At 35.1% G+C, this 24,969-nt stretch overlaps 1 protein-coding gene across 2 annotated transcripts in view; it reads left to right on the plus strand.

Moving 5' to 3' along the window:
* The window catches only part of LOC128982950 (uncharacterized), a 141,310-nt gene that overhangs the window by 103,007 nt on the left and 13,334 nt on the right, over positions 1-24,969 (plus strand). For both annotated transcript variants that reach the window (XM_054402063.1, XM_054402054.1), the window contains exons 11-12: positions 12,824-12,917; positions 16,341-16,414. In XM_054402063.1, the coding sequence (XP_054258038.1) occupies positions 12,824-12,917; positions 16,341-16,414 (168 nt within the window). The remainder of the gene's footprint in view (positions 1-12,823; positions 12,918-16,340; positions 16,415-24,969) is intronic.

Genomic DNA, 24,969 nt, shown 5'->3' on the forward strand with positions numbered 1-24,969 from the left:
AAAATGTTCAACGCTATTTTCAAGGATACTACTGGATTCCGTATGTCCATCGTCATCTTGTCCAAAGTTAGGTTTCTGAAAACACAAATAGGATATAATAGAAATTAATTAATTATTTGTTATATTTTTATGATTGTTTTTGTTGTAGGTTCCTCAAACCTTGGATGAGTGGAGACAAATACAAAGTAGTTTTGAAATCAAATGGAATTTTCCATCCTGCTGTGGAGCATTGGATGGCAAACATATAGCCATCAAGCGTCCAGCTGGAACTTGTTCAGAATTTTACAACTACAAAGGGGGATACAGCGTAATACTGTTGGCTTTGGTGGACGCTGATATTAAGTTTGTGTATGTAGATGTGGGCACAAATGGAAGGGCTAATGATGGATGCGTGTTTAGGTTGTCTACTTTGAAAAGAGCAATTGACAAAAACAGCCTGAATTTGCCTACGGATTACGTTATTGTAGCAGATGACGCATTTCCCCTATCCCCAAATTTGATGAAACCCTTCTCTAGAAGAAACTTGTCCTTAGAAGAACGCATATTCAACTACCGGTTGTCAAGGGCAAGAAGAGTCGTTGAGAATGCGTTCGGCATTTTAGCAGCTAGATTTCGAGTATTTCGAAAAGAGATTGAAGTTGATGTATCAACAGTTGATCTAATAGTGCAGGCATCTTGCTCGATTCACAACTGGTTGCGTACAGTATCACCTGGTAAATATTTTGAACGGGGATGGACAGATTATGAGGACACAGAAACAGGAGTGCTTCATCCAGGGCAATGGCGGACAACTGGGACCGAATTACCATCCGTTAGTAGTGTTTGTACATCAAACACCTACTCAAAGCAGGCATCAGAAAGAAGGGAAAAACTCGCTGCATACTTCAACAATGAAGGACAAGTTCCTTGGCAAATGAAAGCCATCGGAATGTAAATATGGTGTAATTAAAGGAACAGTGTTTACCTTTAACTTGGAATTGAACGTGAAACTAAAAATATATATGTGTCCTAAATGGAGTTTTTTTTATTACCTTTGTACAGTAAATACAGGGTGTTTTAAAATTTGTGTTGGTTAGGGTACTGTTGTTTTGGTCAAAACAAACAAAAAACTAAGATAAGAATATGGCATTTCTCACTCAGTTTTCTGTCTGTCGGTCAGTAAGGATTTTTTACATAAATTATCATAACTTTAGAACCAATTGTTGTAAATAAAAATCATTAGGATGTTTTTGGTACGGAATATCAGTTTTTACTTTGTACCATATAAAAATAGTTTTTTTTACACCTGCTGAATGTGGACAGTAATCACTAGATTTAGTGTATAATACAACAAAATTACATGAATGAGGTATTTTTAATAGGCCTGTATAATAAATATTTTATGTTAAACTTACCAAATTCGAATGAGATTCTCGAGTGACAACTACAGTGTTGAGGAACGAGTCTGCTGTTTGGAACCAGGGAAGTTTTGGTGTGTACACGTCATCAGCCCCAGATCCGCTTGTTTTCGAAGAGAGCACTTTCATCAATTCATTTCTGTACGTCGTCTTAATGGTTTTTATTCTTGCTCTTAAAAAGGCCACATCTGGAACAACTAAACCCTGACTAACAATGTCTTCCTTCAATTTCAACATGCAGCTTTCTCTTTTCGCTTTGTTCGAGTAATCTTCATGCCTCACATTCCAGAGCAATTCGTAATTTTGGAACGTTTCTAAGAATGTTTGAATATGATCTGGTCCCCACTTAATTGTGTTCTTTTTCTCAACAGTTTTCTGAGTCCCGCTATCTTTCGTAGGTTTTGAATTTGACATGTTTAATTCAAAAACCATCACAGAAATCACAGAAAAACAGCACAGAACAGAAATAACTTGGTCCACAAACAACTATCTACACGCAGGTCCTCACACTGTGACTGCAAAAGCTCTACTGGCGGCCACGGCACTTTAAGAACCGGCCAATGATGGCTGCCAGTAGGTCACGTGACCTGTTAGTGGCCGCTTCACTGGCCACAAAACTCGAACAGGTTTGACTTTAATGGCCGCCACTAGCTACTGGCCGTGAAAGGCGCCAGTACCCCTATACACGAGGCCACTAGCACGGTTTTTTGTGGCGGCCAGTACTGGCCACTTACAGTGGACGCCACTACTGGCCCCGTCTACAAGGGCCTTTAGCCAGGCCCGGGACACTCAAGGTCATAGACCCTCCCCCTCCCACACCCCTCTTACACCACCCGGTTGTTCCAATTGCTGACAAAATGCAAGTAACGAAACAAGGAAGTAGAGACAAAAAGATATATTTCTTTATTCAAAAGTATAAAACTATTACAGACAATTTCCAAAGAAATTAATTCATGGTAGTTTGTGTCTTGTAAATATTGTATTGGATCTTAGAAATATCTTATTTGAAACTCAATCTAACTTAAGAAAAAAATAATTTTACTGATGAAAACTTTCATAAAATTATTATAAAATATTTGTAGACTTGCTGATGAAATGGTGACCATACAATGCCGAACCAGACGTTTAGAAGTGTTGTTTTGTTTTGTTACTGAATGACAAAAAGGACAATAGGAAAATAAAAGAACAAGATACAGATCTGTACACTATATCAGATATTTCTTTTGTTTATAATTTATTATTTAAAATACTAAAATATATTTTAAACTAGGTATGGAATAAACAAAAAATAATTAAACTGGTACCTCTGGATAAATAGTCTTTCTTTTGACTTAGTTTTCTTTGCACTGTTGCGTCACGGCTTTTAGTCACTAGACCACTCTCCACTGGCTCTGGCTAGTGGCAGTATGGCAATTGCTCTGTTGTGTCTTTGTTCTTAGTCGTGAGCAAACTTAATATTTAATTCTAATTTTAACGTTTTAATTCCTCTATAATAATATATATAAGAGTGTTTCTTTGAAAATAAATTATTTTTTTTTTTGGCCCGACCCGATCTTGGCCCAAACAAATCTCTGACCCGTGTAAAGAAAAATAAAAATGGCTTTACAATTTACAATAAACACATTCAAATACAAATATTTCAATATGTTTATTTGTAAAGAAAAATAAAAAGACTCTGACTTCTACTTTTATATATTTAAATATATTTACTTCTTGCAATGATCTCAAAGTGAATTCTTTACAAATCTTGGTTGCCCCTAGGTTGGAAGATTGAACTTGGAAAGTAATAATATAAGACAGAGCTTTGGCAGTGGAAGCTTGGTGTTAAAAAATATTTGAGTGGGCCTTGCAAAATAAAATTATCCCCAGAAGTCCTTATGGGACGTCCCTGGTACTGCTTGAAATACTTCCAGACTGAAATACCTTTAATATGAAACCTAATAAACAATCTTAATCTACACTGAATTTAACCTGCTCACTACCACGCTAGTACTTAGTGTTGCACTTTAAAAGGTGAATGGCACCAATTTAAGTTTCCATACCCTCACAGGTAGGGAATAACAGACAATTTAAGATTTTTTCAAAACATTTGTACTTACACACATAAAATGGCCATAAGTGCATTAAACATTGTTTTTATTCCAAATGCATTGTCATTTTCAGAATCCTCGTTAAATTTCCAATAGTAATAGTACAAATTCATTGAGATTAAACATCTGAATAAGCCCTTATTTGGCCATGGAAGTTTCAATTTGTGATTTTTTATAAAAAAGTCATAAATTTTTACAAAGTTTTTCTATAGTACACTGGACTGTAGAGAGTGTCAAATATTACTAAAAACCTCTGCAGTTAATAACCTTTAAAATGATGTATAAACATCTACTGTTCCTTTGATTTGTCATTCTGAAATTTAAGAGTTTCACATGAAAAACACGGAGCAGCTAATGTTTAATTTCCTTTAAAATAACATGTATTTGCTTAAATAATATGGCAATAGCTACAATAACAGTTATATTTGAATAGGGTCTATTGTAATTTTTAGAATCCTTGTGAGATTTATTGTAAGAGTATTAAAGATCTATTAGGAATAACATCCATATAAACGTATGTTTTGTAAAAACATGTTAAATTAGTTTTATTTTTATTTTTTGAATACATTGAACAGTGTTTAAAGTTACACACGGTACATTTAACTTAAGAATTTTTTAAGCATAAGCAAATACTTCCAATGGAGTAGCCTATAAAATTATGTAAATACTACACTTTACAATGTTGTCAATATGTTCACCGAAGACCTAAAATAAACCTAAGTATAGTATACCAATTTGATTGAAGTGCTTAGACACATGCTAATGGAAATAACTCAGTCAAGTGATATATTTCTTAACTAAAATAATTGTTAACACCTCAAAAATACTTAGTTTTAGTTATTTATACAAAAACTAAAAGTTAATTCTAAAACACACAATATTCGAAACTTAAATAACTGTTCCTTACTTCCTTGACGTTTAATAGTTGCCTTCTATTTAATGCCAACTACTTGAGTTTTTTTTTCAAAATCTCCTCCATTTTCCCAGATACACAGCCAAGCTTTTTTTGCACGTGGCACCAACAGTAACATTAAAATACAACGTTCCTCTGACTAGCACATCTGCATTCATTATCCAGTAGTTAATTTCCTGATTATCTTCCACTAAAGATGAGTAGACCAAGTCAGGGTGTCCACATTCTGGAAAGTCAGGGATAGTCATGGAAAGTCATGGAAAACAATTCTGGTCATTGAAAGTCATGGAAATAGGCAAAAGGTCATGGAAAGTCATGGAAATTCCCCATGATGGATGATTTGAGGGAACTATTCAATGCTCTAGTCCGCCGTAACTCCGACTACTGTAGCATTTTTCTGGATTTTTCAACAATTTTCGACAATTCAATTTATTACAGTTGTATTATTCTATGATTTTTGAGTTTGTATTAGTTCATTGTTGTACCATTGTACTCCATTGTTGTCTGTTAATACATATTTCAGTAGTTTCTGCAAAATCTAGGCAGTTTTATTTGTGTGTGTTTGTTATATTATAATTTGAGTAAAGTTCGTGAGTCATGGAAATCGATGGTAAATGGTCATGGATAGTCATGGAAAGTCATGGAAATTAATGACAAATTTTCTGTGGACACCCTGCAAGTACTCCACATAACACACAAAGCAAGTCCAGTGGACTTAGGTCTGGCGACCTGGCATGCTAGCAAACCACACCATATGACCCATCATTATCATTCTTATCATTCAAGTTGTGTATTTTGCTTTAAGTCAATCTCGCACATCGGTTGAATGTGCCATAGAACTAACACTGTAAACAACATTTTATTTAATCCAATAAATAAGAAGAAAACCCCCTAAATAAAAATTCATCACAAAACATAGGTTCATAAAGTGTTAATCCTAACAATTCCTCAATATTCTTATTAGGAATTTTACAAGGATTCTGAAAATTGCAATAATACCCATTTAAACATGATTTTTAAAGCAGCTGCTGCCATATCATTAAAGCCAATACATGTTTTTTTAAATGAAATTAAACATTAGCCGTTCCGTGTTTTTCATGAGAAACTCTTAAATTTGAGAAGTACAAATCAAAGGAACAGTAGATGTTTATACATCATTTTAAAGGTTATTAACTGCAGAAGTTTTTATTAATATTTGACACTCTCTACAGTCCAGTGTAGTATAGAAAAACGTTGAAAAAAGTTATTACTTTTTTATAAAAAATCACAAATTCAAACTTCTATGGCCAAATAAGGGCTTATTCAGATGTTTAATCTCAATGAATTTGTACTATTACTATTGGAAATTTAACGAGGATTCTGAAAATGACAATGAATTTGGAATAAAAACAATGTTTAATGCACTTATGGCCATTTTATGTGTGTAAGTACAAATATTTTGAAAAAAATCTTAAATTGTCTGTTATTCCCTACCTGTGAGGGTATGGAAACTTAAATTGGTGCCTTTTTGTCACCAATACATAGTAGTTTAACGCATACAATTTTTTAACACTAACTTCGTTCCACCCTGTATAACTAATATTGCTAGTAACGAATTACCAAGGTAATTGAGAACTAAAAAGTTAGTAACAATTTGATTTATTGCACAGTACTAATGAAAGATACACTTGATTTTATGTTAACAATTGCTTGTTGTGTTTATGTGATACTGAATGACACAGAGTGCTACAATCAATTGAAAACCTTCTGATTTGATGTCAAATGGACCTATCAAAAGGGAAGTTACGGTGCGGTTGCACACTAATCACGAAAGTGTCAACAGAGGGGTGATATTTAATTTAATGTTTGAGATGACCAGTACTCAGCAAATCCTGTTCGTTGGCCAACGAATTAAAAAACGAAGGTCGAGTCTCGAAGTCCAACTGATTAAACAATGTTGTGTTTAATCGTAGTAGTATGTATTAGAATATTGCTTATTATTTTATGGCTAATTAGGTAGCCTACTTTGGCGGTTCATCTATTTACAAAACTGTCACAACCTCTAATAACACCTCCGCATTCAGTCGAACCAGCTACCTGCTCCCACTTTCGATATTATTTAATTTCCCCCAAATATTATAATGACTGTGGCACTCTTAAATAACTTCTGTTTGATGCTCAGCAAAATTAAACAATGACTGTTAAGAATCTGTGTAAATAGATTAATTTGCAATTTACATTGAGTACAAAACCCTATACAATTTAATTAATCCTATATAATTAGAGAGTCACAGTATAATAAATGATGCAGATTGATTTACAATAAATGGATATTAAAAATACTGATGGAAGCTGCAACCTGAGAACATGTGCTAGTATAACAGGAAATGACAAACTATAACAAGAAAATTTTACACATATGCGACTCACTGAATTCTAATATTTAACAATAAATATTAGAATTACTTACAAACTTTGGACGTCCACAAAAACACTGACATAAACACAGGGATGAGGATGGGGAATTGTAACTAGACGGTTTTCCGAAAAAACACGATCAATTTGATTTTGTGTGACGAACGTGAAATGTTCAAATGGCGGCTCGTGTTGGTCGGTAAAACAAACTTTTAACACTTGTTTCGCAAAAAACTGATTCTATTTTCCACTTGCGTTGCAATTATATCCCTTCGGGATATAGGCTAAACGATTAATTTTAAGAAAATGAAAATTTATTCGACCAACACCGCAAAATTAATTTAATTTGCACAATACGAAACTTTTTCCGACTAGTTACAAGGAAGGCAAGGAAACGACTCTACACTGGCGGCTGGCCCTACCCCTTCCACTTGTGTGGTTAGATAGCATTGTGGGTATCTGATCAGCTGACTATTTGTTGCGTCTGTTACATAAATTTGTTGTATTATACGACGAATCGGTACACCCGACCAGGTCTCTCGGGCCTTCCGCTGGCCCGACCCGACCCGAAAAAATCGGGGACCCGCAGACCCCTAATTCAATTCAATTCAATTCAATTCAAAACCACTTTATTCATTTCCTGTACATAATACATTGAATAGTGTCAACAGTTGTTTAGGCCTAATAGTTATGAAATACATTTCTAACATAATAAAATAAAAACAAAATTTTACAAACTTAATTTTTTTTTAAGTCTAAACAAAAAATACATAAATTGAATTTGTTTTTGACTTCAAAGACTATTCAACTCTTCAAAAGAAAAAATAGCCTTGCTGATGAGAAATCTCTTTAGTAATTATCAGTTACTATAATCTTGAAAACGTACAATCACAAATAACAATATCAGAATATCTTATTTATTATTATTTTTGTTTGTCAATCATTTAAATAAGAATGAGAATCAATCAATCATCAGTTTCTAAATATATATATGGTCAAAATATTGAGATAATATCACACATTAAAAACACAAGTAAATGAAACACACACTTAAAATCATAAACATTAATAGCATTAAACATTGAACCTTGATGATATTAAATATTGATAACACAAGTAAGGTTACACACAATTCAATTAATAAACATTTGAAAATCATTGATAAGGATATATGATAAATAAATCTATATACAAGTCATGTCCGGGTATTCAATTAAAGGTCTAATCGTATTACAGGTTTGCGCTCCCGTACAGGAAAGCAAAGTAGGAAGGAAAGTAGGCGTCTGTCTGTTTACATTTGGCGATTTGTTTACATTTGTAGGCGAAGCCAATGACCCCGCTCTTTCAATGTTTTGGTTTGCGCCAGGTGACCTAGTCAATATCGGAGTTCTCTGTCCGACTGTGCCCGGAAGAGCTCGCATACCTTCACTACTGTTCCCTGTCAGTGTGCGGTCTGGCGAATTTTGCAATGTTGCCGGTTGTCTGTCTGGAAGCGACGTTGTCAGATCGTTTTTGGGAAATTCTACTACTAAATCTGACTGCTGCCCTAGCTTAGACTGTAAAGCTATCAACTGGTCTATGTGACGCTTCCACTGAACGCCTGATTCTAGTTCAACTAAATAAGTTACAGGACCCAGTTTTTCAATAACTGTAGCCTCTATCCATCTCTCCCTTCCCCTGTAATCTTTAGCTAACACAGGTTGATTAACAAATAATCTACGAGTTGTGACACCACCATAAGCTGAAACTTGTCTGTTTTGATTGCTACTAAAGACATCCTTCACATTAGGTCTAATTAAGTCTAACCTTGATTTCAGAGATCTGCCTAACATTAACTCTGCTGGTGTTTGATTGGTTGTGGAGTGTACTGTATTTCTGTATGTCAAGATCCTACGTTTGGTGGCCAAATATTGATTTAGATATTGAACAAATTGCTGGTAATTGTACATCATGCTTGAAGGAACGTGTAACTCCGCCCAAGTCGATTTTGCACACTTGGAATGTACCGGATAAGGCGTGGTCCCGGATTCATATTGATTTTTTCGGACCTTTCCAATCAAAGTTATTTTTAGTAATTAAAGATGCTTATTCAAAGTGGCCGGAAGTGTTACCCGTTCCATCAACGCAAGCAAAACACACAATATCTCATCTTAGAGAATTGTTTGCTAGATTTGGCTTAGTAGATCACATTGTCAGTGACAATGGACCACCTTTCACAAGTACAGAATTCCAAACATTTTTGCGAAAAAATGGAATCAAACACACACTTTCTCCACCATATAACCCAAAGACTAATGGCTTAGCCGAGAATGCTGGAAGAACAGTAAAACACAAACTTAGAATAGCACTACAAGACACTTCTGATTTGAACTTAGCATTATCAAATTTTTTGTTTGAAAGATAAGTTTACATGCTATCTTTCTTACATTTACAAATTTGTAGTATGTTAAGTATATTTTTTGTAATTTTGCAAAAACCCACATTTTTAAAGATTTTTGTGTTATTTTTGTTAATAACGTTTTACTGATACAATATATCAGAAACAACCTATGAAAAAGGTTGTAGAACCTAATTAGAGCTTTACAAAAATATCATGAAACTAGATAAATCTCACAAAAACACTTAATTCGGCGCAAAAACGCCTATTATTCCAACATTTAGGGCTGTGTGCAAGTCATATATAGAAAGTTTTACCATTTAATATGATGTAGGTGTCTAAAGAAGTGTTTTCAACTCGGGTGTCGTGTCTGCACCAATGCATTTTCCGGTTATGACGTCATCAAAATGGCTGACATGTTACGTTTTCACCACCCTATTTTACTTAAAATAATACCATTCAAGTACAACCTTTTACAACAACCTTTTTACAACCTTTTACATAGGTTATTTCTGATGTATTGATCAATAAAACGTTATTAACAAAAGTAACACAAAAATATTTAAAAATATCGGTTTTTTTGCAAAATTACAAAAAATGTACTAATCATAAAGTAGAACCTCGCTAATTCAAATTTCAGAGGAAAGACAATATATTTCGAATTATAGCAAGTTTGAATTATAGAGGTCAGAATAAATAAAATTTGAATTATGGAGGTCCCAGTTTTTAGTGTAGAGAGTTTGAGAGAACGGAGACTATAATGAACACATTGTGGAACATCAATAAGAGCGTCAGTTCATGTTTCAACAGGCATATTTTTTGTTCTAAATTCAAATTACAGAGGCTTACGGTGACACAGTTCGAATTGTAGAGGTTGACTTCGAGTTTTGAAGGTAACAATTTGAATTATGGCAACAAAATTTGAATTGTAGAAGCTGCAATAATTGAAAAAATCACTTCGAATTATCGGTATATTATTTTTTTAATTTTAGAGGTTTTCTGATGGTAACAGACAAACATTACTGATTATAGAGGTTTTCGAATTATCGAGGTTCGAATTACAACAGTGAGGTTCTACTGTACAACAAATGTGTAAATGTAAGAAAGATAGCATGTAAACTTATCTTTCAAACAAAAAAATTTTATCCCGATCCGATACATAATATGTAAAACATGGTTATTTTTAATATAGCCCTGTCCGTCATTTTGATGACGTCATCCGGAATATGCAGTGGGTGCAGACAAGACACCCGAGATGAAAAAACTTCTATAGACACCTACATCAACATTAAATGGCAAAACTTTGCACACAGCCCTAGATGTCGGACTAATAGGCGTTTTTGTGCCAAATTAAGTGTTTTAGTGAGATTTATCTAGTTTCTTGACTTCATCTTTTGTGTATAGCATATCAAATATGGTATTTTTGTAAAGCTTTTTAAACGTTTTACAACCTTTTCCATAGGTTATTTCTGATATATTGTATCAATAAAACGTTATTAACGAAAGTAACACAAACATTTTTAAGACAGGTTTTTGGAAAACTACAAAAAATGTAATAATCATACAACAAATGTGTACATGTAAGAAAGATAGCATGTAAACTCATCTTTCAATCAAAAAAAGTTTATCCCGATCTGACAAATAGTATGTGAAATATATAATTTAAAAGAAATCCTTTATTGCCATATTGATGATGTCATAGCCGGAAAACTTGGGGTGTATGAGGTTTGTAGGAGGTTCCCAGGTTTGTTAAACTCCCTAGACATTAAACTAAAAGGTTATGCAAGAGTATTTAGTATGTACGCAAGTTCAAACATTAAAGTATAGCCAGCTGTAGGACTATAGAAGGTTATTTCCACAGTATGATGAAATGTGGCGCTCTGCTACCACTTGTGGCAAACTCGGCTACATTTTGGGTGATTTGGTCATGTGAATGATTACCATAACCAAACCGTTCGTGTTGGAAGTGAAAACTGGACTCCTTTATTCAACCTGAGGAGACAATTTACTGCTAGTCACAGGCCCAAATAGCCAGCTTTGATGATTATTAATTTAATTGTAATGCATTAAATACAGAAATACCATTATCCTTTCGATATATGCAACAATTATTGGTCAGACGACTGGACACAACGTGAATTGACGATTGAGCAAAATATTAATATTACAATAATGACACGGGAAATTAGATGAACATTTTTGACTACATGACCTGGAAAAAATTACGGGAATTTAGAATAACATTACTAACACCTTACCTCATGTGGGGGTCCTTCCTGTCCCTAGCGTCCTATCACGTACACATGTTGGGTGTTCGATCGCAGCGGTAAGACAAGACTTCTAGTCCTCTCTTGTCATCTCCTTGCTCCTGCGCATGCGCTGGCACTCACATGACCCGAAGAGTGCCTTCTTGGCGGAACACTTAAATTGTTGTGACGGTTAAGCTCAAGGCCACACTAAAAAATACAGGCTGTAATGCTCGTCAAGCATGACGTCACGATAGAAGACGGCAATGACGTAAGTATTTATTTATTTATTTCCTAAGGAAAGATTAAAACAAGCAGCTGATCGCAAACGGCAAACATTACGTCATTGTCGTCTTCCATCGTGATGTCATGCTTGACGAGCATTACGGCCTGTTTTTTTAGTGTGGCCTTGTTAAGCTCCACAGAAAATAGATGTTCATCACACGGAGAGATGAAAACTACTACAATTTCAGGGTGCTCAGTTGTTTTTTATACAGACTGTCCCAAAAGTCCAGGAACGGTTTAATATTTTCTAAACGACAACAGATAAATCAATAAGATTTTGTACATCAACACCACACCTAAAAATCTCCTTTTTTAAGGAAATATCAATTTTCTGTCCCATCATGGAGACGTCCCACAAGGAGTCAGAATTAAATCTTAAATAGAAGCATAGGTTGAAATGTACATCAAATTAAAGGTCTTAACTAGCAGAATATAATGCCGCAAATTTGAACTCAAACGGACAGCCGAGTCAAGAATGACAGTGGTTCAAAGATTCATTCAATTTGCATTGCTATTATACGCTTACTCCTTGGGGGGCACAGCCCTAGGAATCGGAAGAAAATTGTTAACGTAAGCATAGGTCGATATGCACCTCAAAATAAAGGTCTTCACTAGTAGATTACAATGCCGTAAATTCAAGCTCAAAAGAAGGCCTGAGTAAAAAATGGCAGTCGTTCAAAGATTCAAAATGGCAGATTCAAGAAATCTTTGAACGGCTGCCATTTTTTACTCAGTTATCCGTTTGAGTTCAAATTTGCGGCATTATATTCTGCTAGTAAAGACCTTTAATTTTATGTACGTGTCAACCTATGCTTCTATTTAAGATTTCCTTCTGACTCCTTGCGGGACGTCCCCATGATATGACAGAAAATTGATAGTTCCTTAAAAAAGTAGATTTTTAGGTGTAGTGTTGATGTGCAAAATTTATTGATTTATCTTATATCGTTTGGAAAATATTAAACCGGTCTGGGACTTTTAGGACAGTCTGTATACTACCTTAATATATTAGCAGCCCTATTTTGTGAAAATCAAAACATATAAGCTAATAAATCATTTATTTTGAATTTGAAATAAAGAAATAAGTCGTATGATTACTGTAAATTTGAATTTTGTTGTTACAGAAAAAAGAAAATATTGTTAAGGGACCTGCTACAAAAAGGAAGTCAAAAGAATTAAATGTGCAAACGAACAAGAAGAAAAAGATGGAAAATAAAGGTATTGATTTTATTGTAGACAAGCAGAGCACCCGTCCTTCGTACGGGGTTGGCATATATAAGTATAAAATGCTTATTGCAGTTATACTCAAGCTTTGCGTTTTCAATGGGGGAGGATACAGTTTGATAAAATTTGGTTCATAAATATACGGTATGATATAGTATAACACATCTACCATTGCCATAATGTTATACCACTGCACCTAAACAATAGAAAAAAAATAAATTATCAAACTTTCGCATAATATCACAAATTATACATTAAATTAAAAACTTAAACCTAACTGTAAACAATCTTACTTTGACAGTTCTCATTGTGTATCACAGCTTTTTGTTGCTGCTTAGTTCAAATTAGCTGTTGTCATATATGCAAAAACAAAATAATAATAGTGCTGCACCCTGTTGGGAAACCTTATAACTTTTTAATGCTATTGCATATTATAGAACCAACTTGTAAAGTTGAAACAGCTGACTAAATTCTTTAATTCCCTTTAAATATGAATACTCATAAGATTAACATGGGAAACTACATAGCCACTGGGGCGGAGCCCAAAAGGATTTTTGAGATAAAAATATGCCTTAATGTTAATTGGGAATGTGAGCTATCATCATGCCAAATTTCAGCCCAATCCGTCCAGTAGTTTATGCGTGATTGAGCAACACACACACAAACACACACACAAACTCACAAACTTTCAGATTTATAATATTAGTAAGATTCAAGATATGATTAAACAGGTGGTTTGGTGCTCCCGAAAATAAAACTAAAAATAAATTATTTAATTATGAATATTTAAGCATCATACATGCTGAAAGGAGAGTGTAACAAAAGAGTAAGTAATTTTTTAAAGAAATTCCTATCCAGGAAATACATTTTTGTCATAACTCTCATGGTAAAACCTAGACCCGGGGCTGATTCAATTTCTTTTTATGTTGCCAGAGGCCAAAACACCATCTGTGTTTAAATTCATATATGTGTGTGTCTATGTTTCTGTTTTTACCTTAGGCACGTGCGAATGGTGTGGCCGCACAGGGCCCTGTACCTCGTAGGACCCTACCCTTTGTGCAAAATACTATAAGAATTTTAAGAAATATGTTAATTTTACGTAAATTATGTCAATTATGAAAAAAGAAAAGAAGGGAGTATAACTACGTACATTAAACATTGAGGTTTTCTTTAGTTAGTATTGTAGAGATACTACTTTTTTTGGTAGTCAGGGGCCGCGCACTCAATGTTTGCACTGGACCACCTTAAGACCTCCGGTTTTTACATAACCCGAGTGACATTAGTCTGATTTTGATACAATTTTGTACAAACTTGTCGGCTAGCTAAGTTTATTCTAAAGAGTTCACAGACCAATATGGGAGGAGGGTTTAACAGGGTAAAAAGTGGTTGCCCATGATTGACCTTTGAAATCTAAATTTTTAAACACTTTCTGGACTATTTTCTAGAGCTTAAAAAACAGATATTTTAGTATATTGAAGCGTTGTTGTACGCTTAATGGTTACAAAAAAATTTCATAAAAACTTGTAGTTGTGGCAGGTCATATATCAATAGCCTATTTGCAAAACAAAGCCTAAATAAAAAATAGCCAACATATTAAAGCCTAACTATTTAATCAGTTACTAGCCTAGGCCTAGTTAGGCTCAACTAACTAATTTCTACTGTAAATTATGAATAAATAGTATAAACCTTCTGAAATATATTACATTAGTAGGAAAAATGGATAAAAGGAATGGTATTAGTTTAATAAAATTGTATTCTGATCCTCATAACATGTTAAAAATCTGCATTCAAATCATACAACCAAATCGGTGGGTAAAAGCGATCGTTAACGGCAAACAAAAAACCGTGATAAAAACCTAAATAATGATAATACATATTTTTCTGCCGAAATCGTAAATAATGGTAATTTAGAAACATAACCATAAAACATTGCAGACGGAAAGTTAGATTCAAATCAAAAAGGTGGATGACGTCAGAACTCGAGACACCAAAGAGAACTAAAATAAAGAGGTTAGATCAAAGATCGGGAATAGTTTTCAATCATTTTGCAACGAAACTAAAAAAAAGCTGAGAGAAAGCTACATGCAGACAATATATTTGGACTAAACAACGTAAATTTCTAAGCCAATAGGATTACGAGTTGACATTCAAGTCGGTGTAGGTGAACAATTTCTGAAAATTATCTCGTTTTTAACCAAAAAAAGTAAGTAGAAGCTAGCCATCTTGAATCTGAGGCAATGAAGAAAAGAACTAACGTAACGTACTTCTCTTTCTTCTTGGGTTGGGATAACGAGTCAAAGGAAGTGGCCATAAAATTATGTTCTCAATTTTAAGAAATTAACAAACTGTTTTTAAACTTTGAAAATGGCATAAATTCTATTAATAAATCAACTACAAGCAAAATAGGCCTACAATTATTAATTATACATTAAAATTAGTGAAGAAGACTGTAAGTAAACTATTTTGAAGATCTGCACGTTGACCAAATTCGCAAGTACATACCAACTTTTACAAATTGAACTAATATAAAAACTTTTGATAACAATCTATTAACCAAAGACTCCACTATAAACTCTATGATACCTTTCCCATATAGTTTAAGTCAGGTGTAGGTTTAACCTCAATTATCCCATCCATAATGTAGATTAATTAATTTTATCATAAACTAGGCTAACTCTATTACCTATTGTATTTAAATTATACCTTGGGCTATGTAAAATTAACTTATTGTAATTGATTCTAAAACAGTAAATAACTCTTTCCGTAATCGATGTTGTAAGTTATCATTTTCACACAGCTTCACCACGCACCCTAATATTTAGATAAAAAAAAAAAAAAACGACCCTGAGATTAAGACAAATTAGCCTAATTAGATTTGCGTATTTCAACCAAATTTTCTTTCAAAATTAATTTAGGCTAAAAAGAAGAGAAACGCAACATAGTGATGGTCTTAATTATTCTTAGTTTGTTATTCGTAAGTTTTAAGTACAATGTTTCACATTCTTAGTAGAAATATTTAGTTGTATTAAATAGCTAAAGCCACCAATTTACCAACATTGATTACATTTACAGTAGAACCTCGTTGACAAGACTCTAATGGGGACTATTAAATAAGACTTGTTATCAAGTCTGGTTATTGAGGTTCCAATTTACTCGTAAATAAACAATTGGTAACATCCACTTTCTTTAGTTTTTAAGTGTTATTAATTTTTATCCTTAGTTACTATATAAGGGGGCCTTTTACATTTAGTTAGTAAAACAAACAGAAATTTTTTAAAGTATAATGTCGATTTTAGCCTAAAACTGCTAAAACTAAGATATCCCTAACAATTTGGAATAAATTGTTAAAGCTATTTTTGAAATCATACTGTGTGCAAACGTTACTGTACTTGTATTATAGTATAGTTTTTTTTACAGATCCAGATTCTTATGAGGAAGAATATGACATATTTGGTGTGAATTATAAGAAACCAACACACAACAACTTAAAGGTGATTTTTGTTTTCTTAAGGGTGTATGAACAAAAACAAATTTTATATCTTTTTTTGAAACCTTAAGTTTTATGTAGTCAAAACCAAATCTACCATTTTAAAAAAATAAAAAAGATTGATTATTTATTGTGGCCTACATGCGGTCTTCAAGTGTACATTTTGAGCATTCATGCACACTACATATCGAAACGAAAAACACCATGGCAATGAAACTGTAGGTAAATGTTAAGAACATTGTGCTCATTCCAATGATCTATTAAAAATATATATATATTTTAAATTTTGTTATACATATTTTTAAATACCTTTTTTTATTGCATCATGAAGTGAAATTTCCGTTTTAAATTTATATAAGCATATATTTTTATATTCCCATTATATGTATCCATTTAAAAACTAAGTTAGTTAGAACAAATCAATGTCCATACGTGCGCTCGTGCACTAACACCATTCGTGTGTGAGAGGAGGGGTGGTACGGGAGTGGGAAGGGTGGTAGCCTCCCTCCTTCTTCATGAGCAAGTGAGAGAGAGAGAGAGTATGAACTGAATACCTGCTACTGGTAGTAAGTGACCTTGACATCTTGAGGATTCAATTCTTGTCTTGTGTTTTGACCGATTGCTTGATGACCTACCCTCAGTGAGTTATAAACTTCAGTTATTTATAATCTAACCTATCAGTTATTTATCCATTGACTAGCTGTATGCCCGTGCTACGGACAGGGATTATTTTAATAATAAGTTAAGCGCACTAATTCGTAAACAACAGACATACAAAAAATACTGAATAAAAAACTAAATTCAACTAAAACATTAACTACGCCAACAAAAGTAATGTACAGATAAAATTAGCATTAGAAATCTTTGATAGTCATCAAATTGTATCATATCGTATTTTCATAGTGTGCAATTATTATGCCGTTTGTAATAACAATTTGTATTTACTTAATCCCAAAGATGATCCGAAATGAAGTCAAAATGACTGCATTGTATATTTAAAATACTTACTTTCCGTGTCCGGAAATCAGACTTCGCTTTTCCAAAAATTAACTACCGATATGGCTTTGTCATTCGCATGTAAAAGATCATCTAATGTGCAAGACTCGTCTAGGCGTGGGCAGATCAGCAGATGGGCAGGATCCTGAACAGCACCACACGCGCACAAGATATTTTCTTCGTCTGGTAAGAGACCCCATTTCTGCATGTTTGTCTTGCATTTTGGTACCTCGACCCTAATTCGATTTAGGGTCTTCCACACCGTGTAATGAAGGCCTCCACTAGGAGCCAGTTCCACCCTGGCTGGTATGGGAAGGTTAGTTAACGTGGCCTCCCACCTTGCCACCCGATTGCTTGAGAGTGATCCATCCAGGACTCGTGTCCGTGATAAAAAGGGGGTAGCGGATTTTTATCCCCCTGGAATTTTACCCCCTGGGCAAACGTGACGTCACAAACCAGGGGGTAAAATTCCGGCCGCGAACATTTGAGTTTCGCGACATCAGCTCGATGGATTAAACGCGGAATTAAACATATATTTTCACGGTTGTGAGTTTAATCAGAACACATCAAATCATAAAAACCTAGAATGTACGGCCCGGAATTTTACCCCCCGGAATTTTACCCCCAGAATTTTACCCCCCGGAATTTTACCCCCGGAATTTTACCCCCGGAATTTTACCCCCCGGAATTTTACCCCTTGGCCAGATATAAATTAGTGAGAATGATTAATTATCGTAATTCAGTTTTAATTTAATGGTAAACATTTTATTATTAAGTAGCCTATCTTAATTTATATGTAACATTAACTAATCGAACAGGGTTTTAATATTAATTTTGAGATTCGAGTGTCAGGATTCGATCTTTGAAGCCAACTGTTGGTTAATATGATCAAAATAAAACAGCGAATTCTGTTTACTCAGTTGAGATTACAAAATAAATAAATAAAGATAAGCTACTAAATAATGAAATGTTTACAATTAATTAAAAACAGAAATTAAGAAAATCAATCATTCAATTTCTAAAATCAGCCAGGGGGTAAAATTCCGGGGGGTAAAATTCCGGTGGGTAAAATTCCGGGGGGTAAAATTCCGGGGGGTAAAATTCCGGGGGTAAAATTCCAGGGGGTAAAATTCCGGCCCGTACATCTTCAGTTGCCTAAACGCTAGTTATATGGACAGGGGGTAAAATTCCGGTTTTTATCGCTAATCTAATTAATCACGCTCTGACTATTTTCATTAGACTTCCAAATCCGCGGGGGTAAAATTCCGGCCGCGAACAAACTTTTGGCCACTCAGGTTACTACGTCATAGTGACGTCAGCTTTGCCGAGGGGGTAAAATTCCAGGGGGATAAAATTCCGGCGACCCATAAAAAGCTCTTTCTGGACCGAAGCAGTCGCTCTGCAGGTTTGTGGCCGTGTAATGGGTGACGAGGGTCTGTCTCTTACTTAGTCCTTTCTGCGTCAGCAGCGACATCACGTCGGATTGATGGAGGGGCGATCCCTATGATAGGATAGAGTTTGTGTACTGGGGTTGGTTTCAAACACCCAGTTACAATCCGAGCCATGTCATTGACTGCAATGTCAACCTTTTTTTGCATGTGACGATGCATTCCATACTGGTGCAGCGTACTCCGCAGCCGACACACTGAGCGCTAAAGCTGAGGTTCTGAGGACATTAGGGTTAGCACCCCAGCATCGAGTGTAGTGTCGAGTTCCCAACTTTTTATTTACCTTTCCAAACTCCCAAACGTTCTTGTTGTTTATGGAGAGATTAACCTGAACTCTCTCCCCCTCATTGAATGAACGTGCAGAAGGAGCGTTTCTAGTTGAAGCTTTTTGTACGTTAGAAAAAATGGCATCCATTCGATTCGTATAAATATCATGATTGTGCAATGTTGTATTTTTATGTTAAAATGCAAATCATGGCATTAATTTCAATATATTTGTAGTTAATTCAAATTATATTTTTGATGATTCAAAGTTTCTACACGGAAAAAGAGAATCTGAAATCAAACCGAGCAAAGAATTCCCAAAAATACAACTAAAATGACTCTAATTAATTATAAAATAATTAATAGAAACACGCATATTTACTCAACACAAATTCTATTTCATGAATGTTTACAAAACAAATACAATAGAAAAACATATGATAGTAAAAATTGTTATTAATGAAATATTGTACAGTCTTAAAGAAGCAACAACAATCACTCTGCATTGTTTGCTTTGGGAGTTGGTGGTCTTTCGGAAATTGACGGTCCTTCGGAAGTTGATGGTCTTACTGGAGTTGATGGTCTTTCAGGAGTTGATGGTCTTACGGGAGTTGATGGTCTTTCAGGAATTGACGTCTTTCAGGATTAGAACGAGTAACAGCCTTAGTATTTTCTTTTGTGCTGTGTTTAGAAGCCCGTGGAACATCAAATATGTGGATTGGTCCCGCACTAACAATTTTTGGTTTTGGTATCAAAGTAGACCGCAATTGATCAATGTGTCGTTTTACAAGTCGGCCTGACTTGTCAAGGGAAACTAGATAGTGTCGAGTTCCCAACTTTTTATTTACCTCTCCAAACTCCCAAACGTTCTTGTTGTTTATGAAGAGACGAACCTGAACTCTCTCCCCCTCATTGAATGAACGTGCAGAAGGAGCGTTTCTAGTTGAAGCTTTTTGTACGTTAAGAAAAATGGCATCCATTCGTATTCAGCCGGTGATTTGCCACATGCTAGAGGAGTTGCCCGGTACCGCATTAAGATCTTTTGGACCTTTATTGCCATTGGTATGTTTTCCGAAGCTGTGGACTTCAGGCGGTTCTTCAATGTTTGAACAGAGCGTTCTGCTAACAGGGTGTCCACCGACCGGGAAAACCGGGAATTATGTGTGATATTTTTGAACCGGGAATTATGCGTGAATTTTGTATTTAACCGGGAATATTTTCCCGCGACCGCGGGAAACGACGATGACGTTTTCGTGACCGCGGGAGACGACGATGACGTTTTTGTGACCGCGGGAGACAACGATGACATTTCCGTGCCCGCGGGAGATGACCATGACGTTTTTGTGACCGCGTGTGACGACGATGACGTTTCCGTGATCGTGCATGCGGACGATGACGTTTCCGTGACCGCGTGAAACGATGATGATGTCCAACTGCCGCGGGATATGTTAGTGATTTTGCCACGATCGCGCATGCGGACGACGACATTTCTGTGACCGCAAAAGACGACGATGACATTTCCGTGACCGCGGGAGACAACTATGACGTTTTCGTGACTTCGGGAGACGACGACCATGTCTAAAAATATTGCTTGAAATGATGACTGCGGGAAATTATTTAAATTAAGCTACGATCGAGGAAGATTATGATAACTTTACTGTGATTGCAGGAGACAATTATAATGTTTCCGTTACCACTGAACAATATCAGGATTTTTCACGACCACGGAAGACAGTGGTGATGTTTCTGTTATTGAGTGAGATATTCAGGATTTTTCAGTTATCGCAGAAAACGATGATGGTGTCTCTACGACTGTGTTAGATGATAACAATATAACCTCGAGTTTGGCTTGACCAAAAATTTCAAAATGGCACTTTTGTAGAAGTTTTTTTATATATTTTTAATATCTTCATTTACCTTTAACGTGGTATTTATTTAAGCAATTTTTGTAATTTCCGCATTATTATTTCTCTAGGCCACTTGGAAAACAACCCATTACTCCAAAATTATACAATATGAAAGAACATAAAGCCAGGGGTTGGTGTAGTAATCCTTAAGAAAATTTGGTAAAATAGAAATTATCAGTATTAAGAATCTATTTTTCAGGTGTCTGTACAGAGATTCGATAAATTTTGGTATCGACATATCACTATTTTTAGGAAGTTATTAATAAACTGCAGGTTTAAGGATTAATTTTTGGATTATTTAATCAGTAATATATAAAAATTGAATACTTGTGTCAGGCAATATCACAGCAATCATATTTTTTCCCCCTTAACTGAGAATGCTCTTTCCGATAACTAAAATAGCGAGCTGTGTTAGAGCGCTAAAACAGCATTGCGGGAGTTGGCGCAAAACACGTTGGAAATTTTAGTATGAAAAGTACGACCATGGATTTTTTTTTACTCATGAATTACTCTTGCATTTTTTCTGGTTGGCCCCCTGGCTAAGCCGTTTGTTGCTGGGTGTCCTGGAGATATGAATTTCTGGAAAATGCCATGCAATTTGCAATAAGCTTGGAATGTATCACTTTGAAAAATTGAGTCGTTGTCAGATACCATGACATTCGGGTAGCCGTGTGTAGCAAAAATCTGTTCAAGTAGATGTATGGTATTGGAGCTGGATGGTGCATCTTTGATTACTTTTATCTCCGCCCATTTTGATCTAGCATCAATACACACGAGTAAGTTGAAGCCTTGAAACGGTCCTCCGTAGTCAATGTGTATTCTTTCCCAGTTCTCTTTTGGGATTTCCCACGGGTGATTGGGAGCTTTGGGCGGATTTGACCGTGTTGGTGCACAATTTTCACATCCTTTCACAAGATGCTTAATGCCCTTATCAATATTTGGCCAGTAAACATAGCGCCAAGCTAGCTGTTTCATTTTTGTGATTCCAAGATGACTTTCGTGAAGTTCATTTAGAATTTTGTTTCTAAGTAGTGATGGAATGTACCTACACTCTTTCTCCCCGGAAAATAATGTTTTCAATCAAAGTAAGGCCAGAATCAAGTGAATTGGTGAGTAGGTCTTTCATAATCTTAGAGAGCACTGGATCTTTGGCTGTCTCATTCTTGATACTCTCAGCTGTGATTTCATGGTTTGAAATTTGAAAAATGGCTTGGCTGCAGATTTGATGTACCTCTTTTCCAATTTTCTTGTCTTTAGTAAAGTGAGTCTGTGTAAGAGGAGCTCTTGAAAGACAATCCACGTTTTTATTTTCCATGCCCTTTTTGAACACCAACTTGTAATTGAAACCTGACAGATATGATGCATATCTGAGTAAACGAGCTGAAGTCATTTGTGGTAGAGCCTTGTCATGCCTGAAGATCCTAGATATGGGCTGATTATCTGATACAAGTTGAAATTGAGTTCCAAATAAATAAGTAATAATAGAAGTGGGAGACACCAAAAACTATGGCCAATGCTTCCCGGTCTAGTTGACTATAGTTACATTCGGCATCAGTGAGTGAACGTGAGGCGTAAGCAATTGGTCTCTCAGTTCCGTCTATTAAGTGGCTAAGAACTGCAGCTAGTCCAGTAGGTGAAGCGTCTGTGGTGAGGACTAACAGTAGTTTTGGATCAAAAGGTAAGAGTATCCTGTTACTGCAGAGCTCAGTTTTGATTCGTTGAAAAGCCTTTTCACATTCTGGTGTCCATTCCCATTTCTTATTTTTGCGTAGCAAACGTCGTAAAGGAAAAGTGACAGTTGAAGCATCTGGAAAGAAACGAGAGTAGTAAGAAACCATTCCTAAGAATCGTCGTAATTCTTCAACTTTTGATGGACGTGACATTTCTTTAACAGCTTGAACTTTGGTAGGAGATTTCTTTATTTTGTTTAACTCCACCACTCGTCCTAGATATTCTATTTGTTCTTGAAAAAATGAACACTTCTGTTTGTTTATGTGTAAGTCAAAATCTGAGAATCGTTGAAGACAGGCCTGTAGATTTCTTTTTTCTTAGTCCTTGACATCAGTGTAGTTATGCAGACTGCAGAGACATGTCCTCGTTTTAAACACTCCCCACATTGGAGATTATACTTGTGTTTGTTACAATTTGCAGCAATGTGTTTGCTACTTCCACATCTAAGACAGAGGCCTTCTATTCCGAGGGCATTGAAGTCAAGTCTTTTGTTATTTGAACGTTGTTTCCAGTTGACAGATGTCTTGTTGGATGAGCGATTGTTAGAGAACTGGTGGGATCGTCTGGAAGACCTTGTAATTTTGTGCACTCCAGCAGAATCCACATCAAAGTTGTTAGAACATGCATGTTGGTGAAATTCTTTGCTTTCAACCTTTGATGCTTCAAGAGCAATAGCTTTCTCTAGAATGTCATCAAACTTTGTGTACACGGATTGTAAAAGATGTTCCCTTAGCCAATTGTCCTTCAATCCTCGTATGCACTGTGGCCGCAAGAAAACATCAGCAATTGACACTAGGGGTCTGCGGTGCACCGAAAAAGTCGGTACGGTACGGTACAAGCTTAATTACCGTCATCGGTTCGGTACAGCATTTTACACGGTACAAATTCGGTTTGGTACAGCCTATTATAATAATAAATTACTTTCAGTTTACTACAGTAGAACCTCTTTAATCCGAACCCCCGTAATCCGAACGTCCACTAATCCGAACCCCTTATTGCTGTACTCTATACACAGTACAGCAATTCTTTATTGTATACTGTATTTAATTTACAGTACTGTTTATTCACCATGTTTACTACTGTATTAAATAAACACTGTAGTTTACTTTATAAAACATTTTGTAATTTTTCCCAAATTAATTTTGATCAATTTTAGGCATGTTTTAGCTATTGTTGTGTAAAAACAACAATATGTTCTGTAATCCGAACTATTCAATAGACCGAACTACCCCTGGTCCCAATTAGTTCGGATTAAAGAGGTTCTACTGTATCGTAGTCAACGACAGTTGGTTCCGAGCACATAAAAGTCTTATCAGATGTTTGTTTACGATCTTCATAATTTATTACTGGGGTGATGATGCAATAAAAAACCCATTATAGGTCGGCCGCTTAGAAAACGACCTCCTCCAGCATTGGTTTAGCATTAGCGAGCAGGTCGTTTTCTAAGCGGCCGAACTATAGCAGTCCCAAATCCATTAACATTTTATCATGACAATAACATTTTATCTCGACAATAATTGTTGTATTCAAGTACTTCCAAGAACTGTTGAATTTTATCACTTTTATATCTTTACGACTTTCACCAATTCTATTTTATCATAAAAATAATAGTTTTATGATGACTGTTAAATGTTATCTCTAACTCAGTCAGTATTTTCGTGAATATTCAATTTGCCGCTGGCATTGCCTACTGCCATAAAAATGTTAGGTGCTACAAATTCAACTTGTAACCAATCTAATCTACAATCTTATTTATAAGTTAAAATATTTGTTATAAATATTTTATCTTTCTATTGAGAAACCACAAGCATATTTGTTGTTTGCATAATTTTTTTCTCGTTGTTATGCAAGCCTACTCGGTCTCAAATTATGTCATTGCATGTTCTGTGTCTTACATTGTTATATGTGGCTGTTTAAGGCTTAAAAATGTTTTTTAGTTTCCTAATTACGCGCTACCCATATAAAATAATGTTAATTTTTTTTTTACTTTTTGATTTTTTAATGTTGTAATATTGTTTATAATCAAAAGTTGACACCCACTATGTGTGCCAGAATTTCAACCGTTTTGCCGTATCTCAAGCCGTTTTCGAGATATAAGCGTTTTTAGACAGTTTACGGACTTAGATGATTTTTCATGGTAACTTTTATTTGTAGCCTACCCATATAAAATAATGTTAATTTTTTTTTTTACTTTTGATTTTTTAATGTTGTAA

Source organism: Macrosteles quadrilineatus, unplaced genomic scaffold, assembly GCF_028750875.1.
Source record: "Macrosteles quadrilineatus isolate MER2022 unplaced genomic scaffold, UCM_ALF_1.0 Scaffold_1__1_contigs__length_201487025, whole genome shotgun sequence".
Taxonomy (NCBI): domain Eukaryota; kingdom Metazoa; phylum Arthropoda; class Insecta; order Hemiptera; family Cicadellidae; genus Macrosteles; species Macrosteles quadrilineatus.